This window comes from Lepidochelys kempii, chromosome 1, assembly GCF_965140265.1.
Source record: "Lepidochelys kempii isolate rLepKem1 chromosome 1, rLepKem1.hap2, whole genome shotgun sequence".
NCBI lineage: Eukaryota > Metazoa > Chordata > Testudines > Cheloniidae > Lepidochelys > Lepidochelys kempii.
The window spans coordinates 272,626,368-272,650,000 of record NC_133256.1 but is presented as its reverse complement, the minus strand read 5'-3'; the positions used below and the strand labels follow the sequence as shown (position 1 = coordinate 272,650,000).

Here is a 23,633-nt window from a genome sequence, read left to right as displayed (position 1 = left end):
CAAAATGAAATGTTCCAAACAATGGGCTAGATTTCTGGTCTTGTTCTGTGATGCAAAGGAGTCATAAAGTTGCTCCTGGCAGGCAGCTGATGATTCCCCTGCGGTGGATATATTTCTGGCTGGTGTAGAATTGGCATAGCCAGCTCTTTGCAATGTCTCTGTTACAAACATTTGCCTGAGGAGAGAGGGAGGGTGCGGCTGGAGCGTTCTGCACTCTGATAACTCTTCAGAAGCCATTACAAGCCAGCACAAGTTAGAACACGCAAGAGGCTGGATGATTAGTGAAATAAAAAGCCAATCCATCCCTTTCCTTCAGATACACCAACTAGAACTCTGGTGCAGCTGAAGATCTGGGCCACTATCTATACTCAGTTTCATAACATTTAGATACATTAGCAAATGCGGCACATTGTCAAGTTATCCCAAATATAGCTACACAGAACCACTTTCAGTGGCTGGTCTGAAAACTGACAAAATCTAAATAAACTGCCGTGATTCTGTCCTACCTAACATTGCCGCTCTTTTTCCTTTCTCCTGAGCCAGTTTACGAATCTGTTGTTTCAGGGCAACTCTTTCTTCTTCCAGTCTTTCAATCTGCACATTAATCAAATATTAATATTTATTTCTGTTCAGTTTCATTTTACAAAATATGCCTAAACATAATTTATCACTTGCCTCTTTTAAAAGGATCTGGTTTTCAGCTCTGTACTGCTGCTGTTTTAGTGCCTTGCTGTTTTTATATTCAGTTAAATCTATCATTGTCTTTGGATCAAGACCTGAAACACAATCCATGCTGTGTAATTATTCATTAGTTAGATAAAATAATTCTAACTTTACAAAGCATTAACACATAACCCATTTAAATAAGAATACTTTCATATTCAAGTAGGATTACCAATAATTATACAGAAAACCAATAAGGACACTTATTTTCTTCATATATAACAACTCTTCCATGGCTAATATAATCTGGAAAAAGGACAATATTAGTTGACTTACCCATAACTAAAAGTAATATACTTAACTTCAGGTAGTAATTTATCTTTTGCTATAAAAGCCTACACAGACTAACTCATGTTTTTTTCTTTCTGCATTTTTCCATCAATATTATGACAGACAACACTATAATATTTTCTTCACAAATATCATAGTGTTAGAATGTACTATGCTGCATGAGACGTTCTGGAATCAGGAAAAGTTAGATAGCATCATAGAAATAAAAATGAAGGTTGCAAACACTACTTCCTCTTGTTCTTCTGGAGTAGGAGGGAGGAGAGAAATGTAGCTCAGTCAAGAGCAGCTTACTGACCACATTTGTTCATGAACAATCCTACAGCTAATCATTTCTTCCTAATAAATAAAGAAATAAATTAATCACTTCATTTTTAGTAAGAAAAATAAAATAATTTACACACCCTGAATTACAATAAGATAAGATATTTGCATTAATAGAATGTTATTTGAACTTTATGACACAGTGAAATCTTTGTAAAATTTCATAAATGACATACCTAAGCGTTCCCTGAGGTCTTCATTTTCATCAAGAAAATCACTGATTTTAAGTTCAAGTTTGTTCATTTCCTTAATCAATCCTTCAGTCTCACGATCTCTTATTTTAATCTGCTTTTTTAAATCCTTTATTTCAGCAACAGCATCTTCCAAACCATATATTCCCTGAAATAGTCCCAAAAGTGAATTTAAAAGGACTTCGTCAATTGTCCAAACATTATACTAAAATGAAAGACTCATGACAGGTAAGAAGGTTATGAGTAAGTGGAGGGATTCTTTTGAAAGAACATTATAGGTTCTATCAGTTGAAGTAATCCACCCCCTTGAAAGGCCTGATCCAAAGTCCATTGAAGAGCAAGTATAATCATTTTTCTGATCATGGAAAATAGCACTTTGTAATCAGAATGGAAGTCTTAATTTACAATACTTTACGTCTCTTTCCTTTTTTAATTTTTGATCAAAATTTGCATATGACTATAAGTGTTTGTAAGTAGTGTCACCATGACAATGCATGCAGTTTTACTGAATTCCAGCATACCTTTGTCAAAGACAATACATACAGATTTTACATAACGTCCCTGGGTCCAGAGATCTTCTTTTAGAACTCTGAAGTGTCCTATTTTTTTATTTTATCAATCAAAATATACGGGGTTCTTTAATAATTAAAAAAGTTTGCTTAAGACATATTGCTATTCCAAACAGCTTTTGCAGTGAAAAGTTGAATGAGTACGAACACAAAGGTGTTTTTTGCTCAAAGTAAATGTTAACCATACTTGTTCAATGTTTCATAATAAACTGAATCAGAACACTGAGTTATTTTAAAAAATCCTCTACCTTTGAGAAATACACATGCCTCTCTGCTGAGTCTGAGTCTAGCGCACATTTTTAAAACGTACTTTTGCATGAATATTCTGCAACCCTAAAAAATGTTGCCATAAAAAGGTTCTGTTTTTTTTTATTTTGAAAATATCGTAAACAAAAACCTTCCATTGCATTGTCAAACAGAATTGTCACGTGATCACCCTTTCACAAGTATAGCTCTAAAAAAACCCCAAAAACGTAAAGCTTATCACTGATAATCAGATATCATCCGGCAATGCGACATTTACTATTTAACAAACAACATAATTCATGCAATGGAAAGGAACTGCATCTTTTTCTTTACCCTGAGATGTACATGTGTAACATGCACACGCTAAGTCCCTGATCCTGCCATGAGCACCACACACACAGAACTCTGCAAAGAATCAGGGCCCAAATTTGCAGAGTATTTTACAAATGTAAAAATTTAAAGCAGTTAGGATCAGGAAAGTGATTATCTAAAAATGGCATCTTTTCATTCATCTTACTTCTCCGACAAATTTTTTTTTACTTGGTGCTGCCAGTGATTCTCAGAAATGGTTTTCCCACCATCTGCAAGATGGAGTTCTGTTACTAGCTTAAGTGTTGACCCTTCAGAAGTTCGTCATCTTGGCTATCCAACTTATGTTGTCTCAAGACAACTATTCCGGATGCTCAAATAGATGCTTCATTTACCTTGCCAAATATGGCTAACTTAAGACTCAATTCACTCATCTACCATTTACAACAAGATCAAGGAATGCATAAGAATGAGAGAAAAAACAACATGGGAAGTTGTTCATTTGACATTTGTTTTTGGTTTATTTTTCAGCTAGGACATAGTAAATGGAAAAACTGCAAACAAACAAACAAACAAAAAAAACAATCTGTTGAAGATATAGTCAAAAACTGCTCTTTCCATTTTATCAAACAAACTGTGTACCGTTTCATAGACTCTCGTTTGCTTCAGAGCCTCAATGAGTTCTTTGTCCTTTTCCCTAGCATCAGACTCTGCTAATTCTGCCACTCTCTCAGCCTCTTTAGTTCTATGTTCTAGCAGTTGTAATTTTTCCTGTATTTCTCTAATATGATTCTGCTGAGCAAGAGATGAGAAACCTGGAAAGAAAAGCAAAATTTTGCTGTTATATTTTGAATGATTAAGAACATTAAGCTATTTCTGATATGAGGTAACTGAATGCTTTCACAAAAAGAAAAGCAGTACTTGTGGCACCTTAGAGACTAACCAATTTATTTGAGCATGAGCTTTCGTGATCCGATGAAGTGAGCTGTAGCTCACAAAAGCTCATGCTCAAATAAATTGGTTAGTCTCTAAGGTGCCACAAGTACTCCTTTTCTTTTTGCGAATACAGACTAACACGGCTGTTACTCTGAAACCTGAGTGCTTTCACTTTGCTTGGATTGAAATCTAGAAAAGTTGCCTCAAGTAAATTATTGTTTTGTATTTGAGTTTTGGTTTTCACAAATCTTTTAACTTCATTCTGAAATAAATAGTTTTACACTAGTTTATATTATGGCCTTTTTATTTTTACAAGCAACCGTTACGGCAACTTATGTGAAGTTAGTTCATATAATGGAAAATAGCATTCCATTTGAGTTCAATGGCACAACACACATTTCAAGTGTGTAAGACTTTACAGGATCAAGACTTGATATACTAAGGCCCTGATCCTGCAAAGACTTATGTATATGTTTAATCTTATGCATTCGGATTACTTCCATTGAAGCTGAAGGAAGTGCTCACAGTAAATTAAGATAAGCATACATGTAAGGGCTTGACTACATGGGAAATGTATCTAGTTATAGTGGTATAATTATACTAATGTAGTTAAACTGTTACATTTATACTGGTATAACTCCTCTACATAAAAACTCTTATTCCAGAAAAATATTTTTTTTCCCCAGCTCTTCTTAAACTGATTCCAAAGAGACACAAATTAAACCAGAAAGAGGCATTTTATACCAGAATAACTGTCCACAAGGGATATTACACCAGTAAAGTTATAGCAGTTTAAATTCACACCTTATACCAGGGGTGGGCTCTTCAGAAGTTAATATGCGGCTCCTTGTATAGGCACCGACTCCGGCGCTGGAGCTACAGGTACCAACTTTCCAATGTGCCAGGGGGTGCTCACCGCTCAACCCCTGGCCCTGCCACAGGCCCTGCCCCCACTCCACCCCTTCCCGGCCCATACCCTGAGCCTGCCGTGCCCTTGCTCCTCCCCTTTCCCCCGCCCCGGCCCAGAACCTCCTGCATGCCACAAAACAACTGATCGGAAGGTGTGAGGAGGGAGGCGTAGGCACTGATCAGTGGGGCTGCCGGTGGGTGGGAGGTGCTGGGAGCAGGGGGAAGAGCTGATGGGGGGCTGCTGATATATTACTGTGGCTCTTTGGCAATGTACATTGGTAAGTTCTGGCTCCTTCTCAGGCTGGCCACCCCTGCCTTATACCCTTATAACTTCCCTATGAAGATAAATAAGGCCTAAATCTATGCAGAATCAGAGCCCAGCTTCATTTCTTTGCTTCTGGAGGTCTAATAAATGTTCTCTTACTCCAGTTTGTATTTGAATTTTACTTACTCTTTTTAAAGGTAATTTTTCACAGAGTCACAGTGAAATGATCTACTTTTAAAATTGGTATATAGGCAATCTATTACTGTTTGTATATATAACTATGCAAGAGAAAATGTAACTGTATATTTCTGAGTAAAACTTACATAAGTCTATAGAACTTGAAGAAATATGACAAGTATTTATAAAACAGACGTTAATACTAGATACTTCAATAACTATAAACAATTAATCTGATCACACCCACACACTGAAAGCCAGTCCCCAATGTTTGTAAAATGGAAACAGTGAATCAGTAAGAGAATAAATTTCATTCATAATCTTTAAAAATACCGAAAACAATGTAAAGTTTTAAAAAATGCTCATTACAAGTTGACAACATATATCTTTAAATAAAAATTTCAACTTACCTTTATCTTTTTGGAGTTCATTTTTCAAATCCTCAATAATCAATGCATTTTTTTCCATTTCTTTTGTATATTGTTCAACTTGCTCAGTGAGCAACCTGATCTGACTGTCTCGTTCTTCCACTCCCTACAAAAATGCAATTATGTTAGAAAAGTAATTAACATTTAATAAACTACTAACACAGAGTAACTTACTACTTTGAACAGAAAGAAAATGAAGAGATGTAGAACAATTAATACAAAAAAAAATCTGAAAGAAAGAAACAGTAATACTTACAACATAAAGTTCAGATATTATCTAGTAGTTGGGTATATAAACGCAAAGCAGTAAAAATAAAAGAAAAATAGTGAAAAGTAAAATATACAATTAATACTAGCTTGTAAAAATAGTTCTTAAAGCAATACCCTTTAAATACATATTTATTAAGCTGTTTTGAGATATATATCAACTTCAGTGGACCAACCAAAGTTAAGCATGTGCATGTTGGCAAGATTGGGGTCTTTCTTGCAAATTCCTCATAAGCATCTGGTCCTGGCTACTGACAGAGACAGGATTCTGGACTTGACAGACCACTGGCCTGTAGGGCAATTCGTCTGTTCCTGGTTGCATGTGTCTTTCAGAGGTTTAGTGAAAATTTGGTTGGGATTTCTCAAAGTTAGAGGTTTAAAAAATAAAAATGTACTTTGTACCATCTAGTTCTATATGTGCAATGTAAGCTCTTAAAAGTATGCCACTATTCCACAGATTCTGTGCATGCATGTGCAGCTTCAGAAACTGCATACAGAGTATAATGTATTTCTCTATGCTGAGTGGAAGGAGAACAGTTCAAAAGAAGTCACAGAAAGACTGTATAACAGGAAAGTCTCAAAAACAACAGCTGAACTGATTTGATAAAAACTTTGCAGAAACAAAAGTTCAGTCTTTGGCAGAAATCAAACCAGCCATATTTCAGCTGAAAGGTAAGAGACTGACACAGTTGCATATGGTTTTACAATTCCTTATTTCTAATGTCAATAATTTTCTACAGCAAAAGTGAAAGGACACCAAATTTGTGTGGAACATGAATAATGTTGGGACTAAAATGAGGGACACTTGAAAGGAGGTAAAGCTTTGCATAGATCTGAAACAGATACTCAACTGCCCAATGACATAGTGTTTGACACATGGACTGTACAGGCAGTTGTTTAAAACAGAGGTTATGACACATACACGTTTGCATAGACTGTACCTGCTGGAGTGCCATAACGTTGTTTTTGTCTGCATCAAGTTGAGCCATTTTCAGTTTCTCTCTCAAGTTAAACAACATCTGCTGATATTCTATGATTTCATCATCTTTAGAAGCCAAGATTCTCTGCAAGGAACATAAGCAACATAATAAGGAGAGACACTTACAATAATTCCTAAACGTAACATGCAATCAGAAACTACTATAAAGTACCTTCCATTCTTCAACTTTTGCATTTACAGCTGCTATGAGGGGATCATCTTCTTCATTTTTTGCTTTAAGTTGGTCTGTTAGTTCCTGGGTCTGTAAATTGACATTGATTAATTCCATAAAAATTTACACATTATATTATATTATACACACACACACACACCCTGTAAATACACTTATTACATTAATGCTATAGCAGTGATGCAAACTTGTAATACACTTAGAGGAATGTTAACATTTTATATGAAGCTTTTTTTCTATGATTTATAATCAAGTTCTCAACATTTGTGCTGGGTTTCAAGTAAGCTCTCTAGTCAAGAACCATTTTTTTGTTTTGTTTTGTTAAAGAAAGTAGCATTTTTTCTTATTTGGAGTTGAATAAAATAAGCTGAACATTTTTTCTCTGCTAGAAAGAAAGCTGCATTTTTAAAACATTAAAAAAATCGTGTCTTAGGTTTAAGGCAAATCGCCACTGTGCAGCATTGTCCAGAAAATTACATACCCTTCAATAATGGACAAGCCATTTATTACCTGAAACTTATACTGTTCATTTTCCTTTCTTAATTGGTCCATAACAATATCAGACTGCTGCACAATAAGTTTCATTTTGTTATACTCATCAGTCATCTTCTCCATTTCCTGCACTGATTCTTCCAAGTTCTTCCTCATTTCCTGGTTTTGAGCTTCTAATTTCTCATTAGTTTCAGTCAAACTCTACAAAGTTAAAGAAAAAGTTACTTTTAAAAATATATGGTTTGGTACTTCAAATCTTGTATCACTATATAACTGTTGTACTAAATGTAGGGTCTGGAAGGTTTAGGGGATTAGTAATGGGATACACTCTAGATGACCACTTGAAATCCAGCCCAGTCTGTTAGGCACTGAAAGGTTATGCCAAATGACAATAAAATGATATCATTATCATTGTACTAAATTGATTAAGCATCCATAAACACTACCTGAATTTCATCCAGATATTGGACAAGCTCAAAGTTCTTTTTGGATAATTGAGATCTGTAATCAGACTCATCTCCTCTACGTGACATATGCATTTCCTTTTGTGAATCTATTTGTCTCTGGTAGTCAATTACATCCTGGCGAAGTTGTTCATTCTGCATACAAAGAAGCCCCAAAATAAAGAATTAGTAAAAATTAGAGGTTGAAAATCCTATTTTTCTAGAAAGCTACCACACGCATTTAGGACAGTAAAAGCTCATTCAAATTCCTACAGTATGCTTTTGAATACCTTAGATCCTCACCTCTTTCTTTATTCGTTTTTTCTCCAAATTAAAAAGGACAGAACAAAGTAAGAAGAAAGGAGATGAAAAGCAACACAGAATTAGAAATAATACATTTAAAAAAAATAAGACAAGCAAAAAGACAAAATTTTTAAAAATGCATATCTTTATATACATTAACAAAGAATAATGGAAATATATATTAGAAATTAAAAGACTACCAAGCACATAGCTTCTAAACTTAAACAGGTGAAACTCATCAGTTTTGACAAGGTAGGGAAAAATTAGTTTTCAAAGTCTCAAACTCACTGAAAGTTCACGATCTGGAAATTTCTCAGCAGATAGAAAAAATATCAGAAACTAAAAAGGTTTGTAAGATTCTTTTGAATGTCCTTTAAAACTTGCTCTAAAAGGCAGCCAAGTGACATTTCACACAGCCAGTCAACAGGAATATAGAACACTACAACCAATGACATGAGAAAGGAGCAGTGCAGCAATGGCATTGGTGGAAGAAGTGCATCTTGGTAGCTGTGGCCTGAAAGAGGACCTAACTGATGGATGAATGTTAGAAAAAGAGAAGGGAAAAACTGCAAAAGTTCCCACAAACAAGAAAAGAAAAGTGTCCAGTTGCCTAAAATACCCTATGAGTATCACTAAATAATCCACCCTGAGAGATCAGCCTAACCATTATTTTACTTCATTTTGGCATCTGTTAAGGAAAAGTTAGCACATGTGACTCCATTTTGGTTTGGGGCCACCATTATCTAAAAGCAAGCACATCATGCACCAGGAGGAGTCTGTCTTCTGCATTCCTGTGAAAATCCTCCTCCTCGTCTCCAGCCCGCCTTGACTCCCAGTATCTGGTTTTTTGTCGGTCCCTAACTCCCTATCTCCTGGCCTTTGATGTGAGGCCTCCCATCCTGATAATAAAAGTTACTAATGCATGGCTTTAAGACCATGCTATGTAATTAATATACTGGTTTAGCACAAGTAATGCACCAAGCAGAAATAGGTGGTAAATAAAAAAAGGGTTTGTTTATTGGCTAAGGTTTCCAATGCACAAGGGCAACATGCTTTGCTAAAAAGTATATAACCTTTGTATAATCTGTATTCGGGGTCCCCTCCTGGCTAGCAGGGGGGCACCACGCTTGAGCGTAATAAACTTAGTATTTTTGGGGAACTCTGCAGTTGTGGAGTTTGTTTATGTGCCTCAGCCTAGATTCGAACTGTGCGTGACCTACCAGGTGTAATCCGTAGCATTTGTGTGCGTGTCCTACCAGGTATAATTCGCAGCAGTTGTGTGCGTGTCCTATCAAGTATAATTCGTAACACATCTAAAGTAATGCAGTATATTTAAATTTAAATTATTTTATATTATGACTCTAAAAAAAGGTTTTTATTATTTCATATTTTTATTACAGTAGACCTCAGAGGCTCAGTCAAAATAATGGCCCCACTGTGTTATGGGTTATAACATATGGGTTATGTTATGTTATGAATTTGGGCTATGCAAATTCAAAGACAGGTGCAGTTCCTACCCTCGAAGAGCCAAGTTTCACCAAACATGTACTTCTTTTAAAGGAGAGTCTTAAAATCTTAAAATCTAGAACTTAACGTTTCCTTAGTTCCAGTACTTGATAAATGTGCCAAAATAAAATTAGACTGTTGCGTCAAAAATTAAAGAGAAACATATATGAAATAAATTAAGTCAGTCCATTAATTCGATAGGTATTGTATGAAACACTTTTGTGCTAACCTCTCTTCTTAACTTGCTGTTTTCATTTTCTGCATCCTCATTTCGAAGAGCAAGCTAGAATGACAAGAATAATGTCTTTATATATATTTTAAATAGCTTAACTGTCATATGTTATGGAATCTCAGAGCCAAGTTCTATACTTGGATACATACTGGAGAAGACAATGGGACGTACTTCATTTGGTCTTAAGTTTAGAATTCCTCAGGAGAGTAAGTAGTGCTGGCACAAACCACTCAACTACATACATAAGGACTAAAGGCCATCTAAAACTCAATTTGATTTTCTACAATTAAATGTATCATATATATAGTGCTTTTACAGTTTTAAAGCACCATAAATACTTTAACCATCACAGCAACCCTGTAAGATAGGTGATACTATTATTCCATTTTAGATATTGAGAAACAGACACACAGATTAAAGGTCACAAAGTGAATCAGTGACAAAACTAATATTAGAACTGAGGAGTTCTCAAACCCCACACCATTCATGTTCCCCTACTTCATGCAGGCTCTCAAAAGTATGCATTAGAATCTTATGATAGTTTTAGAGATGTTGAATTGAGAAATTTCTTACCTGATCATTTTCTTTCTATTAGCAGCTTCTCTCCAAATTAATTACTCATGGACTAATTAATTCCTCCACCTGGGGAATTCACAGGTAGTCCAATGTTGTTGCAGGAGACTTGAGGGCTAAGTTTCACCCTTCAGCTCAGGCCACCAGAAGAGTTCTTGCACCGTCACAGAAACATTCCAGCAAACAATTATTAGCTTTAAGGCAACTATACCCTTAAGACAACATATGTCTAAATCTTCCTTTAGAGAAAATTTTCAGTTATATTCTGGTGAATTACCAGACTACTAAACTGGATGAAATTCAGAGAGAAGCTGCTAACTGAAAGAAAATTATCAGGTAAGAAATTTCTCATTCTGTTGCACAGCTTCTCTCCTCATTTATTACTCATGGGAAGTAGCAAGCAGTGAATCCCAGTAGTAGAGAGGGAAAGGGGAAGCAGTTTAATTATTATAGTAGAATAATATGCAGGAAAGGAAGATCCCCCCACACAAAGCAAGAGCTTTATGAACTAAGGAGCTGTGTGGGAACCAAAGCAGTAGCATCTTCCTACCAAAGGCTGCAGAGGAAAGAAAACTTACTTTGTAAATCTTCCTGAGATGAGGCTCATACACTTTCCCCCAGTGCCTTTAGGGACTTATACAAACAGTTTCCCATATGCCTAACAACTGTTGCAGGATTTTTACATCTTGCCTGCAGCAACCTCAAGCTCTTGGCATTTTGGATAGAATAGGATGAACCAACTACAGTTGGTATACGTACTCCATATGCTGGAGCTATACCTTTAGAGCTCCAGGAACGCGCATTTGTTCCACAAACTTCCAAGGGTTCATACAAAATGATGGAAGAACTATTTCCCAGGAATCGTGGCAAGAGGAACTTACCTTGAACAGAAAAATTTCTGGAGCTATAAAAATAACCTTTTCCTTATGACAAAGTTCTTGTATGGATATGGGAACTAATTCCAAAAGTTGCCTTCAGAGGCAATGGTGATGAGAAAGACCAGGCAAGGTATGTCTAATTTGTCACTGTGATTAAACTTGGCACCTGATGCTAAGATGGAGTTTACAAAATGCTGGTATGGCTGGTATCCACGTTTCTAAGTAGGACTCCAACCAAACCTCCTGGAGAAACTCTAGTAAAGCTAAAATCGCCAGAACTTTGGGATTATTATTTGCATCACATCTAGTGGTAAAGGCCCCACTGTGCTGAGCACAGTGCAAACACTACCCCAAAGAGCTTTCTGTTTCTCCTCACACCAGAAACATAAATTTGACCAGATCAATTAATTATTGTGATTGACTTCTGTCTGGATACCAAACTGTATTAGAATGAATGGAAAATCCATGCTGAACTACACTTCTCTTCTGATACCCAGGCTGTTAAATGCAGATGTTCCCAATCTTAAAGGAGGAGTCCCTGCTTCAAGAGGTCTGGTGTTTTCTGCAGGTACAATATGGGGTTGTTGGCTGTCTGGCATGTCTAAAGTTTCTTCTGGGCCACTAGAGCACTACAGCTGGAGCACTAGAAGGAGGACCAAAACTCTCCCTTTTCTTCTTTTCTGTATCTTTTAGGTGAACTCTCTGGAAAGGTAGCAGATTCTCCTCTACCCAGGACATTATTTCCATTACCATAGAGAAGCTTTGACCTTTTGTTACGCCTAGTTTTGGAAGTGATATAAACACTCATGCCTCAAACATAAGCAAACCCCTTACGGAAAGTAGGAGGAGACTTCCGAGAGTACCATAATTGCCCACTATGTATTTTCTTGCATCTTCTACTAATGCGGCTGGTACTGGTTGCACCATAGACAGTATAGGGGACTTGATGGACGGCTGGTATGAACTCCTAGGGCCATGTATGTGATGTATTTTTTAAGATACACCCGGACAGAGGTGTCAAAATGAACTAAAAGGATGTGTACTATTAGATTTTGGAAATCTTGTATGCTTGCTTCCATAGTAAATATGCAAAGATCTAGATTGAAAACTGGGTTGGCTTTCCACGTTATTTGCACTTACTGTCACAGTTCAGGAAAACTGCACCTCTATTCTCTCCCCCATGGTCGCTCGAGGGCACCCACTCTAGGCTCTTGGCTTCTCAGCTGTCACCTCTCTTGGTTGGAGACCCATGTCTCTCTCCATCGTGGGCAGGATTTTGTCCAGGACACAGTTTCCTGCCTATACTGTGATATCCCCAGCAAGCTAGGCTGCCTAAACAGGCCAGTGTCTGTGCTTTTCTATCTCTCCGAAGGCTTATGGAACATGTGATTGCCAGGAGTCATAAGTTACAACACAGCCTTTTATAAGCAAGCACATTTATTCTTAAGCTGAAAGCATTAGAGATATTAAAAATATTAAAATAAAAGTTCATCTATGCATGCTAAAAACTTACAAGCAGTCACTCATCAGTCTTTTGGGGCCTCAGTAAGCTAAAGTCCTTCTAACTCTTCCCAGAAAGGATTGGGGGCCCTTGAGCAAAAGGTCCTGTCCATTTGATTAATCAGAAAGAAGGCACTAAGTCAGTTTAAACTCAGGTTATTTTTTCAGAAGTCCTTTTTTGTCTGTTGGTCTCTGGAGAATCCAGTTTGAACTAGTATATGCAAGCTTCGCTAGGTACTTCTCTGGAAATGTCGCAATCTGAGTGAATTTGCCCAACCACTCCACCCTGTTCTCAGTTCCTGGAGAAGCTGTGGTCACCCTACCCCATGAAATTATATACAGTCTCTTGCCCACAATAATACATACATCTAATACCATAACGTCTTTCAAGGATATTGCAGGAAATTTCTATATCTGTCACACTTAGCTGCCCACAAAGGGGTATTTGGATATCATCTGAGAATGACACCTAATTTACATTCCATCAAGTGCATCTTTGTATGTCCTCAGAAGGATTTTTAGCAGGTATATTTTGAGAAAACCCACTCATGGGATGAAGCTAATGCATGGCACCAGCAATCCTAGCCATTAGAGATATATGGCTATTGATGATCCCTCAAGAAGTGATTGATGCAATGAAGTTTTAGATCTTTGCAAGTCTTTACCATTATGGTAAAATTACAGCCAAAGACATGTCTCTTTTTGACATGTTGGTGACAAATTCTCTGCATTGGGATCAAAAGATCTTGATTATGAAGAACTGGTGGCTATGAATCCTTTTCAGCAGCTGTTCATTTATGAAAGGGTCCATTTCTCTGGACAGGGTACTGATTGGCATGTTATCTATGCATGGGTACAGGTGTGTAACATGTCATCTGTGCCTTGCTGTGACTACTTTCACCACTTAAGATTCTGGGTACAGAGGACAGCTCAGAAAGAAGAGTCTTGCACAGGAATTGTGATCTCTTGTAAACAAACACTTTATGTCTTTGTCATTGTGATGGTGTATACAAACCCCATACTGGGTCGGAAGGGGTTAAAGGACAGCATTGGGCCCAGGTAGCCCTGCCCTTCCAACCCTGCAGAGCATGCTCCAACTGCAGAAAAGGTTGAAAAGGGAGCAACCCAGCTCAGAAGAGGGGAGGAGGACACACCTATCCTGAAGGCTCCTGTCAAGGTCACCAGAGAAGCCTCCCTGAGGGAAGTGAGACTATATGCTGAGCCGGTTGGCACTGACAATTCGGTTATCTGGGACTGAAAGCTGTGAGAGAAAAGCAGCACTAGGAAGCAACGAAGGGAGAGTAAAAACAGGGGGCAACTTTGGGGCCCAGATACTGTTGACCCTTCTACAGCCCTGGGTCAGAGCCTCCCTAGCAATGCCCCCCACTACAGGAAGAACTCCGAGTCACGTGTACCCCTCACTGCACCACTGAGTAAAGGAGGACCAGGACTGAAAGACTGGGAGGGAGGGGGCACCATGTGTTCTAACCGCTAGGCCACCTAACCCACCAAGGACTCTATTACAGTCATGCTGAAAATTTTGTTGCTTTGGAGGAAAACTTCTCTAGGTTTCTGTGACACTCTATACCTTGGGGGAGCACCCTGTAACCACCATATTCCTCATTTTTATATAATTGTGATATTGCATATAAACCAGGCCATGTGAGGTATCAGGGGAAAGGTTATGATCCGCTAAAACCCACTGTTCCATCTAAATATGTACATCATTAATGCATATGAAGTTAGGAGAATGTGTTGTATGATTCTCACTAAAATATGCTGAGAGTTGGGGAATCGTCCAGGTATTAGATCCCCAGAGACAAGGACAAGGGGGCTAACCAACACCCAGGTGGGTGTCAAACAACCATCAATAGCCATTGTCCCGCAAGGGTTACAGTTCAATGACTCATTTGCACAAGGCCACACCAGGAGAATTGCTCAACCTTGACTGGTGACTCAGCAATGCCCACAAGTTCAGGCATGTCTGGTGTTCTCCAAGCACATGGACTTAGCCCTGGTCTACACTAGGAGTTGAGGTTGAATTTAGCAGCATTAAATCGATTTAACCCTGCACCCGTGTCCACACGACGAAGCCTTTTTTTGCGACTTAAAGGGCTCTTAAAATCGATTTCCTTCCTCCACCGCCGACAAGGGGATTAGCACTGAAATCGGTTTTGCTGGGTCGAATTTGGGGTACTGTGGACGCAATTAGACGGTATTGGCCTCCGGGAGCTATCCCAGAGTGCTCCATTGTGACCGCTCTGGACAGGACTCTCAACTCAGATGCACTGGCCAGGTAGATAGGAAAAGGCCTGCGAACTTTTGAATTTCAATTTCCTCTTTGGCCAGCGTGGCAAGCTGCAGGTGACCATGCAGAGCTCATCAGCAGAGGTGACCATGATGGAGTCCCAGAATTGCAAAGAGCTCCAGCATGGACCGAACGGGAGGTACGGGATCTGATCGCTGTATGGGGAGAGGAATCCATGCTATCAGAACTCCGTTCCAGTTTTCGAAATGACAAAACATTTGTCAAAATCTCCCAGGGCATGAAGGACAGAGACCATAACAGGGACTCGAAGCAGTGCCACGTGAAACTTAAGGAGCTGAGGCAAGCCTACCAGAAAACCAGAGAGGTGAACGGCCGCTCCGGGTCCGAGCCCAAAACATGCCGCTTCTATGATGAGCTGCATGCCATTTTAGGGGGTTCAGCCACCACTATCCCAGCCGTGTTGTTTGACTCCTTCACTGGAGATGGAGGCAACACGGAAGCAGGTTTTGGGGACGAGGAAGATGATGAAGTTGTAGATAGCTCACAGCAAGCAAGCGGAGAAACCATTTTTTCCAACTGCCAGGAACTGTTTCTCACCCTGGACCTGGAGCCAGTACCCCACGAACCCACCAAGGATGCTTCCCGGACCTGCCAGGCAAAGAAGGGACCTCTGGTGACTGTACCTTTTAAAATAGTATACATGGTTTAAAAGCAAGCATGTTTAATGATTAATTTGCCCTGGCATTAGTGGCTCTCCTGGATATACTCCCAAAGCCTTTGAAAAAGGTTTCTGGGGAAGGCAGCCTTATTCCATCCACCATGGTAGGACACTTTACCACTCCAGACCAGTAGCACATACTCGGGAATCATTGTAGAACAAAGCATTGCAGTGTATGTTTGCTGGCATTCAAACAACATCCGCTCTTTATCTCTCTGTGTTATCCTCAGGAAAGTGATATCATTCATGGTCACCTGGTTGAAATAGGGTGCTTTTCTTAAGTGGACATTCAGAGGAGCCCGTTCCTGCTGGGCTGTTTGCCTGTGGCTGAACAGAAATGTTCCCCGCTGTTAGCCACGGGGAGGGGGGAGGGTTGAGGGGATAGCCACGCGGTGGGGGGAGGCAAAATGCGACCTTGTAACGACAGCACATGTGCTATGTATGTAATGTTAACAGCAAGGTTTACCGTGAAAGAGTGTACCCATTGTTCTATAAAATGTGTCTTTTTAAATACCACTGTCTCTTTTTTTTTCCTCCACCAGCTGCATGTGTTTCAAGGATCACAGAGTCTTCTCCTTCCCAGAGGCTAGTGAAGATTAGAAGGCGAAAAAAACGCACTAGTGATTAAATGTTCTCTGAGCTCATGCTATCCTCCCACACTGACAGAGCACAGATGAATGCATGGAGGAAGACAATGTCAGAGTGCAGGAAAGCACAAAATGACCGGGAAGAGAGGTGGCGGGCTGAAGAGAATAAGTGGTGGGCTGAAGAAGGGGCTGAAGCTGAAAGGTGGCAGCAGCGTGATGAGAGGAGGCAGGATTCAATGCTGAGGCTGCTGGAGGATCAAACCAATATGCTCCAGCATATGGTTGAGCTGCAGGAAGGGCAGCAGGAGAACAGACCGCTGCTACAGCCCCTGTGTAACCAACCGCCCTCCTCCCCAAGTTCCATAGCCTCCTCACCAAGATGCCCAAGAACGCGGTGGGGTGGGCCTCTGGCCACCCAGCCACTCCACCCCAGAGGATTGCCCAAGCAACAGAAGGCTGGCATTCAATAAGTTTTAAAGTTTTAAACTTTTAAAGTGCTGTATGGCCTTGTCCTTCCCTCCTTCACCACCCCTCCTGGTGCTTCTTTGCTCCACCACCCATCCCGGGCTACCTTGGCAGTTATCCCCCTATTTGTGTGATGAATGAATAAAGAATGCATGAATGTGAAGCAACAATGACTTTATTGCTTCTGCAAGTGGTGATCGAAGGGAGGTGGGGAGGGTGGTTAGCTTACAGGGAAGTAGAGTGAACCAAGGGGCGGGGGATTTCATCAAGGAGAAACAAACAGAACTTTCACACCGTAGCCTGGCCAGTCATGAAACTGGTTTCCAAAGCTTCTCTGATGTGCACCGTGCGCTCCTGTGCTCTTCTAACCGCCCTGGTGTCTAGCTGTGCGTAACCAGCAGCCAGGCGATTTGCCTCAACCTCCCACCCCGCCATAAACATCTCCCCCTTATTCTCACAGATATTGTGGAGCGCACAGCAAGCAGTAATAACAGTGGGAATATTGGTTTCGCTGAGGTCTAAGTGAATCAGTAAACTGCACCAGCGTGCTTTTAAATGTCCAAATGCACATTCTACCACCATTCTGCACTTGCTCACCCTGTAGTTGAACAGCTCCTGACTACTGTCCCGGCTGCCTGTGTATGGCTTCATGAGCCATGGCATTAAGGGGTAGGCTGGGTCCCTAAGGATAACTATAGGCATTTCAACATCCCCAAAAGGTTATTTTCTGGTCTGGGAAGTAAGTCCCTTCCTGCAGCTTTTGAAACAGACCAGAGTTCCTGAAGATGCGAGCGTCATGTACCTTTCCCGGCCATCCCATGTTGATGTTGGTGAAACGTCCCTTGTGATCCACCAGTGCTTGCAGTTTATGTACTCGCGGGCTTGGTGCTCCAGTGCCAAGATAGGGATATGGGTTCCGTCTATGACCCCACCACAGTTAGGGAATCCCATTGCAGCAAAGCCATCCACTATGACCTGCACATTTCCCAGGATCGCTACCCTTGATATCAGCAGATCTTTGATTGCTTTGGCTACTTGCATCACAGCAGCCCCCACAGTAGATTTGCCCACTCCAAATTGATTCCCGACTGACCGGTAGCTATCTGGCGTTGCAAGCTTCCACAGGGCTATTGCCACTCGCTTCTCAACTGCGGGACTGTGAGGGCTGCTCTAATCTTGGTATTCTTGCGCCTCAGGGCAGGAGAAAGCAAGTCACAAAGTTCCATGAAAGTGCCCTTACGCATGCGAAAGTTTCGTGGCCACTGGGAATCGTCCCAGACCTGCAAAACTATGCAGTCCCACCAGTCTGTGCTTGTTTCCCAAGCCCAGAATCGGCGTTCCACCGCATCAACCTGCCCCCTTAGCACCATGATGCCCACATTGCCAGGGCCTGTGCTTTGAGAGAAATCTGTGTCCATGTCCTGATCACTCTCGTGACCGCGCTGACGTCGCCTACTCGTCTGGTATCGCTTTGCCAGGTTCTGGTGCTGCATATACTGCTGGATAATGCGTGTGGTGTTTAATGTGCTCATAATTGCCAAAGTGATCTGAGCGGTGGTATGGAGTGGCTTGCCGTGGTATGGCGTCTGCACAGAAAAAAGGCGCAGAACGATTGTCTGCCGTTGCCCTGATGGAGGGAGGAGCGACTGACGACATGGCTTACAGGGTTGGCTTACAGAGAATTAAAATCAACAAAGGGGGTGGCTTTGCGAGAAACTGAATGGCCCCCTCAAGGATAGAACTCAAAACCTGAAGGATAGAATTCAAAACTGGGTTTAGCAGTCCGTTGATTTCACAGAGGCCGAGGGAGGGAGGAGAAAATGAATACAAAACAAATCTGGTCTATTTCTTGTTTTGAGCCACTTCATCTATCTTTATACATCTTGCTGGCAGCAGACTGTGCAGTACGACTGCTAGCCATCGTCAACACCTGGGTGCTCGGCCAAAGACGGTGCAATATGTCTACTGGCCAACATCTGCTGCTTGCTGCAGATTAAAAGACAGTGCGGGACTGAATCGCCATGAGACGAAACAAGGGAAATTACCTGGCTGAATCACTCCCATGTTTGCCCAGGTGCCCGGTTAAAAGAGCACCCAGGACTACATTGATGACGGCTACCAGTCATACTGCACTGTCTGCTGCCAAAAGGCAATAAACTGCTGCTGTGTAGCAATGCAGTACCACGTCTGCCAGCACCCAGGAGACATATGGTGACGGTTAGCTGAGCAGGCTCCATGCTTGCTGTGGCGTCTGCACAGGTAACTCAAGAAAAAAGGTGCAAAAGGATTGTCTGCCCTTGCTTTCACGGAGGGAGGGAGGGAACGGGGGCCTGACGATATGTACCCAGAACCACCCGCGACAATGTTTTAGCCCCATCAGGCACTGGGATTTCTACCCAGAATTCAAATGGCGGAGACTGCGGGAACTGTGAGATAGCCACCCACAGTGCAACGCTCCGGAAGTCGATGGTTGTCTCGGTACTGTGGACACACTCCACCGACTACATGCACTTAGAGCATTTGTGTGGGGACACACACAATCAACTGTATAAAAACGCTTTCTACAAAACCGACTTCTATAAATTTGACCTAATTTCATAGTGTAGACATACCATAAGGGTATAAAACAGAACACAGTAGACCCATGTTTTTCCTTTTCTCCTCCCGCTACCTACGCTGCAAGCAACAAGAATGCTCAGAAGAGTGAAGACTTCAACAGAGGAGACTGCCCCAGGTTTAAGAGACAAACCTGTATATTAAGGATTGTAAGGTCCAGTGGGGTGAGAACATTGCTTCATCTAAATACTGTCTAGTGTGATAAGGGTTAAGGTTTAGACTGCATGCTTATATTTTATTTTGGTAGCCATTCTGACTTTTTGCCTATCACCTGTATCACTTAAAATCTATCTTTTGTAATCAATAAACTTGTTTTACTGTTTATCTTTACCAGTGAGTTTGCCTGCAGTGCTTGGCAAATCTGCTCAGGTCACAGAGACTGGTGTATATCCACTTTCCATTGATGAAGAGGTGAATCAATTAATAAACTTGCATTGCTCTATAAAGGGCCTTGAGCAGTGCAAGACAGTATATTCCTGAGGTACAAAGCTGGGAGCTCGGAGGATTTGGCTGGTACCTTTCTCTGTGTGATTCATGAGTGGCTCTGGGAGCATTCATGCAATCTAGCTGGATGTGGGGCTCCACATGCGATTATGCTGAGTGATAACAGCATCTGGAAGGGTTTTCTGCTTGTCATTAGCAGAACATTGTGAGAGACCACTCAGGCTGGAGAGTTAAGGGGTCCCAGTGGTCCCACAGTCCCAGGCTTAACCCCGTGGATCCCGTCAGTTTCCTTGGAAACTTCTGCTCCATATTTTTCTCTCTTCCATGGTAATAGCCCCTTCTTGGATGCCCTTTGGGTTGGTAGCAAACAACAGATTGCTATGCTGGCTTTGACAGTGAGCGTTGAGGTCTCTTTGCAACCTCATCTGATAATTTCTCTGTTTCCCGCCACTAGCTCCTCACCTGTAAGTCTGCATTCTTAAGATAGCCATTTAGGATAAATTATGGCGATTTGTGGATGTAACATGGCTTTCTTTTGATCACCAAGTTAAAACCCATTGCTTGACACAAATCATATCAAGGGCTTGACCAAGACAGAACCAAGACGTCTCACTCCAAGCAAGAATCATACCCCAAGTCCATGGGCCATTCATTTGCCATAGAGTAGGCTTTCCTTGCAAAGTATATGAAAAACCTTTGGTCTGAAAGGTGATAGCTGAGGGTTTTGAAACTGATGTGCACTGTGTCATCACTCTTATGGTTTATAGCACTGGTTCTCAAACTTTTTGTATTGGAGACCCCTTTAACACAGAAAGCCTCTGAGTGCGGCCCTCCCCCTTAAATTAAAAACACTTAATAGATTTAACACTATCTTAAATTCTAAATTTATATCCCTATTGTTTTAAATGAATATTGAAATTGTTTCTCACTGCTTTTAAATTAAGACTACTGAATTATTGTTAGAAGCACTGAAGTTATTTTTAAATTACTATTAAGTAGAATTTCATTTTAATACTTAACAGCAATTAATCACCTTAAGCATAAGCATCATCATAAGCAGAAAGAAAATCAGTGAGATGGATGATGCTGTTTATTTGACACAAGAAGAAGTTTTATTCTTGGCGTTGTGTTAGAAAAGGCACATCTGATGTTGTCCTTTACATCAGACTGGTTTCGGGATTTTGTCTTTATTGTGAGAAGGCTGCAGAATCCACTCTCGCATTCATAGATAGTGGGAAATGGCAGAAGGGCTCTCCAGACCATTTCAGACACCAGTGAGTATTCACTTGCAACTGAACATCAGAACTGGTTTGGAGGCAGCTGTGTGAATTTTGGTTTCACTTCGTCATAATTGATCATGTCGATAAACTGTTCCTGTGCATGAATATCCTCAGTAGATAACTGCTCAGCCATCACACTGAAAGGGTTCTTCACCAGGGAATGAAGTGCTTCTGGTAGCACTGGGAAGTAGTGTGAGAACTCTTCGTGAAGGGCTTTCAGATGTTCAGTAATAACTGACTTGAGAGTGCTATCAACATTGACTTCCTTCTCCTCGCTGAATGAGGAAAGTGTGAGAAACATGCCATATCTGTCTGTGTCCAAATTACTGCACCACAGATCCAACTTTATCTGGAAGGCTCTGATTTTATTAGTCAGGTCTATTAATATTGAACATTTTCCCTGAGGTGACAGACTGAGGGTCATTAAGACTACCGAAGATATTGACTAGGTATGCTAAGCAGAGAAGCCATTTCTTGTCACTGAACATTTTGTTCATCTCTTGTTTCTCTTTTTGCAGGAAAAACTCCTCCATCTCTTCATGAAGTATAAAAGCGTGCTTTAATGCGCGTCCTCTAGAAAGCCACCCGACTCGAGTGTGGAAAAGCAGAACTTCGTATTCACCACCCATTTCCTTGCAGAGCTCTTGAAAAAGATGACTATTCAAAGCATACAACATCCACCATAGCATTAAAGCACATTAGCAATGCCTTTGCAGCTAGGACTTGACAATGGATTCCACGAGTGACAATCACATTAGGTGACACGCACTTTACCTTCTGCTGAAAGCCAGACCACACACCCACCATGGCTGGAGCACCATCAGTACATAGACTAACAAAAGATTTTTCTACTTATTGTCACTGCTTTCGGAAAAGGCATTCACCTTATTGAAAATGCCCTGTGCTGGTGTGGTTGTTTCAAGTTGTTCACAGAATAAGAATTCATTTTTAACATCCAAAGTATTTACATATCATAGGAACGCAGTTAGTAACATCAGTAATTTCATCAAGTTGAGGCTGAACATACTGGTTTTAGCAGTAGACGTGGCTATTATTTTCAGGAGAAAATGTGTGTCTGTGTGTCTGACTTAAATTATAATTTTTTTTTTTTGGTGCCTATCTCAGTGTTCTGATTGGTCTGTGGTTTAATGCAGCTTTTCAGCCACTGAATAATTAAGCCCTCTAATGTTGTCTCAATCCCAGGGCCAGCCTTGGGGAAAATGGCGCCCTGAGCAAACTTCTATTTTGGTGTCCTTTCTTTGGGGGCAGAGCAGGGCTGGAGGCAAAGTGGGGCAGGCGGTGGAGCTGGGCTGTGAGCCCTGTGCATGACGGGGCTTGGGCTGTCAGCCCTGCAAATGGCAGGGCTGACAGCCTGAGCCACACCACTCACAGATCTGAGAGCTCAAAACCCGCATGTAATAACCTCGTAACCCCATGAGGGGTCACAACCCCCAGTTTGAAAATCCCTGGTCTGTGGGGTCTTTTGGAAGAAGTCCCCTTCTGACTAGGTTGTTGACTAGCAAAGCTATTGTTGCACCAACCTTAGGCTCCTCAGATTTATGAAATTTCTATGTTTTATATAAATATTTTAGTTTCACATTTGGTTTAATCAGGTGTCCTCATTTGGATTTTATGATGCCTTCAAAGGAGGCATCAATGGGAAAATATAGATCTAATAATGATTGAAAGGAAAATATTTTATTAATATTAATGAGTTATTTGAAAGCCACTGACATAAGTCCGAAAAAAGTCCCGTAGATTTTGTTTAGTTTGTCTGTGATGTACTTGTGGTACTTAATTCCCTAGCCATTTACCGGGGGAAGGTAGTTCACTATTTGTCCTGGCATAGGGAACACACACCAGAGAACGGTACTGTACACATAACGTGAATGGGGAAGTAGCTTGCTGGATGTCCCAGGAGGCTCAGGGCAAGTCTACACAACCCGCAGTAGCGAGCCTCCCAGACTCAGGCTTGCGCTACCACACCAAAAATAGCTGTAGAGATGTTGCAGCTTGGCCTGAAGCCTGGGCTCTGAAGCCTCGGGAGCGGAGTGGACTTCAGAGCCCAAGCTATAGCCCGAGCCACAACTATAAAGCGCTGTCTAGACACCTATTCTAGTGTAGTAGCGCAAGCCTAAGGCTGTGGACCCAGGTTGGGAGGCTTGCTGCTACAGGCTCCATAGACACTTGTTCATAGACGTACCTGAAAAGCTGCCTGATTATTCCCCCCATGCTGGCTAGCACTCAAGTAAGTATTCTAAGAGCAACTGTGTACGAATCAGGGCTTTACTCACTAAATCAGGATAGTTTTGAACAGTGGGAGGCATTTCTCACTTACCCTTCTGTAATCCCATGAAGCTGCAGTTCATGGTGAATGCAATTCTCCTGTGCCTCTGTTCTAGTCTGACTGTCTGAAGTGCTCCTAATATGGAGCCAGTCTCTGGAGCAGGTGAGGGGTGGGGAGAGAAAGGCAGGCCCATCTCTGCCGCTCAGAGTCTGTGCCCCTTTCCTGGGCAGAGCAAGGGT

The 23,633-nt window shown here is 41.1% G+C and overlaps 1 protein-coding gene across 7 annotated transcripts in view; it reads right to left on the bottom strand.

The window, feature by feature from the left end:
- The window catches only part of CEP290 (centrosomal protein 290), a 122,585-nt gene that overhangs the window by 78,077 nt on the left and 20,875 nt on the right, over window positions 1-23,633 (bottom strand). For 6 of the 7 annotated variants that reach the window (XR_012156724.1, XM_073327590.1, XM_073327592.1 and 3 more), the window contains exons 7-16: window positions 9,775-9,828; window positions 7,740-7,892; window positions 7,312-7,494; window positions 6,784-6,873; window positions 6,574-6,696; window positions 5,348-5,471; window positions 3,293-3,465; window positions 1,512-1,674; window positions 676-776; window positions 507-594 (exon numbers count right to left, since the gene is read on the bottom strand). Coding sequence is in view for 6 of the 7 variants with exons in the window: in XM_073327590.1 (XP_073183691.1) it covers window positions 507-594; window positions 676-776; window positions 1,512-1,674; window positions 3,293-3,465; window positions 5,348-5,471; window positions 6,574-6,696; window positions 6,784-6,873; window positions 7,312-7,494; window positions 7,740-7,892; window positions 9,775-9,828 (1,252 nt within the window). In the remaining variant the exon portion in view is untranslated. The remainder of the gene's footprint in view (window positions 1-506; window positions 595-675; window positions 777-1,511; window positions 1,675-3,292; window positions 3,466-5,347; window positions 5,472-6,573; window positions 6,697-6,783; window positions 6,874-7,311; window positions 7,495-7,739; window positions 7,893-9,774; window positions 9,829-23,633) is intronic. The other variant, XM_073327591.1, reaches the window with a different exon arrangement.